The sequence below is a fragment of the Mirounga angustirostris genome, unplaced genomic scaffold (genome assembly GCF_029215605.1).
Source record: "Mirounga angustirostris isolate CCGP_5_RB_7025 unplaced genomic scaffold, mMirAng1.0.hap1 SCAF_10, whole genome shotgun sequence".
NCBI lineage: Eukaryota > Metazoa > Chordata > Mammalia > Carnivora > Phocidae > Mirounga > Mirounga angustirostris.
The window spans coordinates 34544227-34550226 of NW_026991718.1; the positions used below are offsets into that span (position 1 = coordinate 34544227).

General features: G+C 49.2%; 1 protein-coding gene across 1 annotated transcript in view; it reads left to right on the forward strand.

Moving 5' to 3' along the window:
• The window catches only part of NCAPH (non-SMC condensin I complex subunit H), a 35220-nt gene extending 29684 nt beyond the window's left edge, over positions 1 to 5536 (forward strand). Inside the window, exons 16-18 of the mRNA XM_045884494.3 lie at positions 836 to 927; positions 1318 to 1393; positions 4999 to 5536. Of these exons, the coding sequence (XP_045740450.1) occupies positions 836 to 927; positions 1318 to 1393; positions 4999 to 5058 (228 nt within the window). The 3' untranslated portion in view covers positions 5059 to 5536. The remainder of the gene's footprint in view (positions 1 to 835; positions 928 to 1317; positions 1394 to 4998) is intronic.
• Positions 5537 to 6000: the final 464 nt, after the last annotated feature.

A 6000-nucleotide genomic window follows, 5' to 3' on the forward strand; every position in this document is an offset into this window, starting at 1 on the left:
TGATAATACCTTGTTCTCCAGGGATTCTGGTTAATGAAGGATTTATTCTTTTTTTAAAAAAGTTTTCTATCATGAAAATATTCATACAGGGCACCTGGGTGGCTCAGTTGGTTAAGCATCTGACTCTTAATTTTGGCTCAGGCCATGGTCTCAGGGTCCCGGGATCGAGCCCCGCGTCAGGCTCTACCCTCAGTGGGGAGTCTGCTTGAGGAGTCTCTCTGTCTCTCTCTGCCCCTCTTCCCACTCATGCATGCGCTCTCTCTCTCAAATAAATAACTCTTTAAAAAAAAAAGAAGGAAAATATTCAAACATATTCCAAGTAGAGAGGGTATGTATAGTGAATACCTACTTCCAATTAAGTATGACTTTTATCTAAACTGTCACCCATCCTATCCTGTCACCCCACCCCTCTCATCATGTACACATTCTGGGTTATTTTAATGCAAATACCAAACACGATATCCTTTGATAACTGCTTGCCTGATAGATTATGGATTCTGTGCTGCCCTTGGTTGTGTAGTCCAGTTGAAGCTATAAATGATCATGGCTTTTGTTATTTTGTATTTTTTTTTCTTCAGAGGAACCTAGAAGCCTCTTTGCAATTTTTCCTTTACTGGGATTATACTAGCCATTGACATCCACATTTACCATAACTTGGTAGTCAGTATCATGGTCCAGGGCTGAGGCATGGGTCCCCTTCAAGATGTAACTTAGAAAATGTTTTGGTTTCATTCAGATGTCAACTTTTCAGAGATAGAACTTGGAAATTTATGTTGCTTTCTCAAAAGTAAACTGACTCTCAATGTCTGAATTGTCAATATCCTTCTTCTGTTAGACAAACCACAGTGAAACTGGCAAAGAAGAGGATCCGGTGAAGGTGGCTGATGAGAAGATGCTCAGCGGGCTCACAAAGGACTTGCAGAAGAGGTACGTGCCAGGAATGCAGGGGGCTCGCCACCCCTTGCTCTGAGCCCCAGCTGAGAGTGCTCTAGCCTGAGCTGCTAGTGTGACAGACCCTTACACAGTCTGCTGTTTTAATATTTGGGGCAGTTTTTCTGTTTCTTCTTTGCATTGATAAATGAGTTAATATAGACCAATTTTAAAAAGGCATTTTTCTGCACCATTGGCTGGAATGGAACAAGTGATATTTTATTTCCAAATAAGAAACTGGAAAAACCTGCTTATAAAATGCATCTGAAATATTTCTTTGTTTCTCATTAGTTTATTCACTGGACATTTGTATTGATGGTTGTTGAAAGAGCCTTTGTTCCTAGAACCACAGTGACCTAGCTAAATACTTGCCTCTTTGTTTTTCAGCCTGCCTCCTCTCATGGCTCAGAACCTCTCTATACCTCTGGCCTTTGCCTGTCTCCTACATTTAGCCAATGAAAAGGTAGGTAAATTTGGTAAGCATGGGAGTAATTCTCTATTTGTAGCAACCTGTTTGAGTTTTTTTTATTAGATCTTTCCTTTTTTTTTTTTTTAGATTTTATTTATTTATTTGAGAGAGAGAGCACATGAGAGGGGGGAGGGTCAGAGGGAGAAGCAGACTCCCCGCTGAGCAGGGAGCCCGATGTGGGACTCGATCCCGGGACTCCAGGATCATGACCTGAGCCGAAGGCAGTCGCTTAACCAACTGAGCCACCCAGGCACCCTTTATTAGATCTTTCATGGGCAACCTCATAGGACATTTTAAATAAAGTGACTTATGCAGTACTTTTAACCCCAGAGGATATCCAGGCACTTAGAAGTATCTTAGAAAAAGGCCACTGGGGGGGTGCCTGGGTGGCTCAGTCTTTAGGCGTCTGCCTTCGGCTCAGGTCATGATCCTGGGGTCCTGGGATCGAGCCCCGCATCGGGCTCCCTGCTCGGTGGGAAGCCTGCTTCTCCCTCTCCTACTCCCCCTGCTTGTGTTCCTTCTCTCGCTGTGTCTCTCTCTGTCAAATAAATAAATAAAAATTAAAAAAATAATAATAATTAAAAAGAAAAAGGCCATTGGGTATGAATAGCAATGAAAATAATGACAAGGACCCAAATGGGAAAATTTAAATGCTGAATTGTGATCTATCAGTTCCCAATTTCAAAACATAAAGCGCTTTGATATCATTGGGTGTCAAAGGCTTTCAAGGCCAAATCCTGCCGGTGCTGAAGTCAAGACACATGGAAACGTGAGGGAGAACAGAGGGGACAGAGGAGGGTGAGAGGAAGACAGATGCAGGAGGAGGGAGTCGTAAGACATGGAGGCAGTGGCCAGCCAAGCTCAACCACCAAGAGCTGTGAAGAAGGGCTTGGGACCAGCGTGCCTGTCACATCGGGAGGCAGGAGAAGTGCCAACTGTGACCGTGTCTCAGGCTCCACAGCGTGCCGCTTCAGCAGCCGAGCTGAGCCGCTGTGGCAGTGATCAGTGCGACAGGCAGGGACCCATCTTGTCGAGAGTCTGCTGGTGCTCCCTAGGAGGCAGCCCAGCGCGGCCGCCACAAGCCCACACGTGGGGGATCCTCTGTGTGCCCTAACGCAGGCGTTGCACTGAAGTAGAGCGTCACTAGGCCTCGCCGCTCTCGTGCACCACTGGTGTGGATTCTGACCTCCCCCTGCCCGAGCTGAGAGGGGCTCTTAGAGTGTGGCACCTGTCTGAACACTGAAGTATGGTTTGAGCAGGTCGATCGGATTGTACTGGAATGCTAGCACAAACGGGGTGCTGTAGAAGTGCCCGGGATTTCCCGTGTGTCCGTGTCTGACCTCTGGCCTCATGGTGAAGGTGATGCGGTGACGGTCGGCTCTGTGTCCCAGGTCTGGCTTTGCTTGGACTGACTGCCAGGCCCAGAGGAGAGAGGGCCCCGTGTAGGACGGCCTGTGTAGCTCAGCTGTCAGCCTTTCCCAGCAGACCTGCCACTGCGAGTCAGGGACCCCTTCTTCTAAGCTCGTGACCTCACTGAGGAAGAAGACAGTGTCCATTTGGCAGAAGCTAGTTTTTGATTTTGGGTAGGGAAGCGACGTGAAAGAGCCAGTGAGCCAGGACAAGTGCTGCGTGTGTCTGGCCACGGGGCCGACCACCAGGCCTGGGCATTCTCAGTTGGGGCATGAGCAGAACAGCCCAACCCCGGCCCTGTCAGGGAACCCTTGTACATCAGAGCCACTCTGGGTGGCTGTGATCCAGGAGCACTGAACTCACATGGCTGCTGGGTGGAAGGCAGGAAGCACCAACGGTTGACTGGAGAGACCGTGTGTCCAGGTCAGAAGTCACGAACACAAGGCTGGGGGCCATGCAGTCCCACCCGTGGTGGTGGGAGATGGCAGTGAGAACGCCTCCGTGTCATTCCTGACGCAGCCTAAGTTACCTGATGTCAGAAGCAAATCACATGAAGGAAAAATAACTAGGAGAAAAAAACGAATAAAAAGGTAATGTTACCATCCTGACAAGAAATCCACAAGTGGCTCTGAGGAGGATTCCCCATCAGAGGAGGAGGGCACACAAGCCATCCATCTGTCTGACATTCCGAAGTGTGACTGCCTGATGGCCTGGAACCTCACACCATCTTTATGGACGTAGGTGCTGGTGAGCTCTCCCACTGGGTGTGTTCTCCTAGCACACACAGGCTCTGAAAGCATGGGTGTCTCCGAAGCTCAGAAACCCTTATCTTGAGTCCAGATTCAGAATTACTGACTTCACTCAATTGCACCAGTCTGAGAATCAGTGTTGCCCTGGGCTATGTGTCTCCACAGAAACCTGCCTCTCCCCGGTGAGAAAGCAGCTCTGTGGTCCTCACTGGTTCCCAAGTAGACTGGGGCCGAGGAAACCCTGCTAAAAAGCATTAATGACTTTGTGGCCTCGCTGGGGCCCATAATGCTCTGGCTCCAGCACAGCTCTGCTTCCCCCAGCAGTGGGGCCGGGGTTGTTCATTTTGCTGTGATCAAGTGTGTCTTTAGGGCCCAGAGCGCTCAGCGTTTGAAGGATGGGGAGATGCTCCAGACCGGGAACCACTGGGCTCAGCACTGAGGCCATTACTGGGGCTTGGCTTTGGGCTATTTGAGAAAATTTGGCTGGTACCACTGGCCGTGTCAACGACCATGATCATCTACAGGGATCTGTGGTAACTCAGAGCTTAGAGCCACCAAGAGAAATCTCATAATACTTAATACGAGAACATGACTCTTTTTGTGGCCTTTCTCACGGTCTTTCACTCCCATCTGGACTCTTCGGCGGCCACTCTGGTAATGAGCTCCCCTGGGAAGTGCTTGGGACGTGGTGATGGACGCGGGGCTGCATGGTGCAGCTGATTAGCCAGGCCGAACCCACTTGGAACCCAGGCCACAGAAGCCACACTTGGGGGGGTTGTGGTTTCAGCTTTCCCTCGTTAGCAGTGCAGGAAGGTGCACCAGCAAGGGTAGGGCAGTCGCTGAGTGCCCGCGCCTCGTGCCTGCCTCCGGAGCCCAGTGAGGGGGCAGCGTGCTGGTGGCGAGCTTAGTCGTTGATCCTGAGGGAAACAAGTGACCGGACTGGTGGGGAATTCACGGGGTGGGAGTGGGGGTGTTAGGTGGGGAAGAGCTGCGAGGTAGGGAAAGGCCTGCGCAGGTGGGAGAGAAAGGGCGCTGTCGTGGCCATCCCCAGGGCTGAGGCGATGGGCAGTGATGGGGAGGGCCTGGGGAAGGCCACGCATGGACGCGGTTAACAGGCACGTATTGTGTCTCCTGGTGGCCGTCCACTTCTCTTAGCTCCTGCCAGAGCACAGAGCTTCGCTCTTGGGCCCTTTACAGAGAGAGGTTGCTTCCGGACCCAGGGCCGAGGAAGTCTTGCTTTTTGCTTTTTTCCCCTGCAGTTGGCAAGGATTTGGAATTAGCTTTATCATGCAAATTAGATTTGCTCTTACATAATTTTACTTACAGTCCTGGGGCAAGGTTCATTCTTTATAGTCACTCCCCTGTTACCTTGATTAGAATCTGTATTATGATTCTTGTATTTTCAGTATGCTGAAGTTCATGTGTTTGGTCTTCCTTCAGAATCTAAAGCTGGAAGGAACCAAGGACCTTTCCGACATTCTGGTGAGGCAAGGGGATTGAATTTGCCCGAGAAAAGTTGGCAGAAGGGGGCTCATCGCTTCTTCAGTGACCAGGACGTGTCCGGTCTGGGTGCTGCCGTGCAGCGGGCGGGGGGCAAAGCTGTAGCCCACTACCAAAGCACCAGCTGCTTTGTCTGTCGCTCTTTTCCTTTTCGCCCTCACACTCTGGGCACCAGCACCCTGAAGCTCCGTCTGTGATTAAAGTTTTCTGCCCTGGGGTGACCACCTGGCAGGGAGGAGCTGGTGAGGATACTGTTCTTGATTAGGAAAACCTATATCCCTACTTTGTATCCATGTCTAATTTTTGTCTCCTAAGTTGACCTTTGTTGTTTTCCACACTTTTGTGGAAAATAATTTCCCAGTAGGCACTGGTTGTCTTTAAACAGCTATCTAAGCCATGTACATAAAATACATCATATGTGCACTTACAAATGTATATATATTGTGTATCCTTAAAATAAAATCATTCTGAATGACAACGCATGACAAAATATTTGAGTACGTTCTAGATAAGTTAGAGCTGGTCCTTTCCCATAAGGGGGGATGTAGTCTTGTTAGCTAGATGATAGCCACATGTCAGTAAAGGCAGGAAACACTTAAGGGCTGAGAGGATTTGTCTTGTAGCAGAGTAGAGGAGAGATGAACCACTGGCTGGAGGTCAGATTTCCAGATTGGGTCCCTTGGGCCTATGAATTCTGCTGGAGAGTGATGGTAGTAAAAATTGCTAACCTTTGTTAAGTGACTCCTAAGTACCTTCTGTGGATTACTTCACCTAGCCTTCTTGGCATCTCTGAGAGGAACATACTTTTATCACTCCCATTTTACAGAGAGAAATAGGTACTTCAAGGTAAAGGAAACTGCCTAAGGGCAGACAGCCGTCAGAGACTGACCTTGAACCAAGTAATATGCTTCTAAAGTCTTCATTCTTAGCTACTGTGCTATA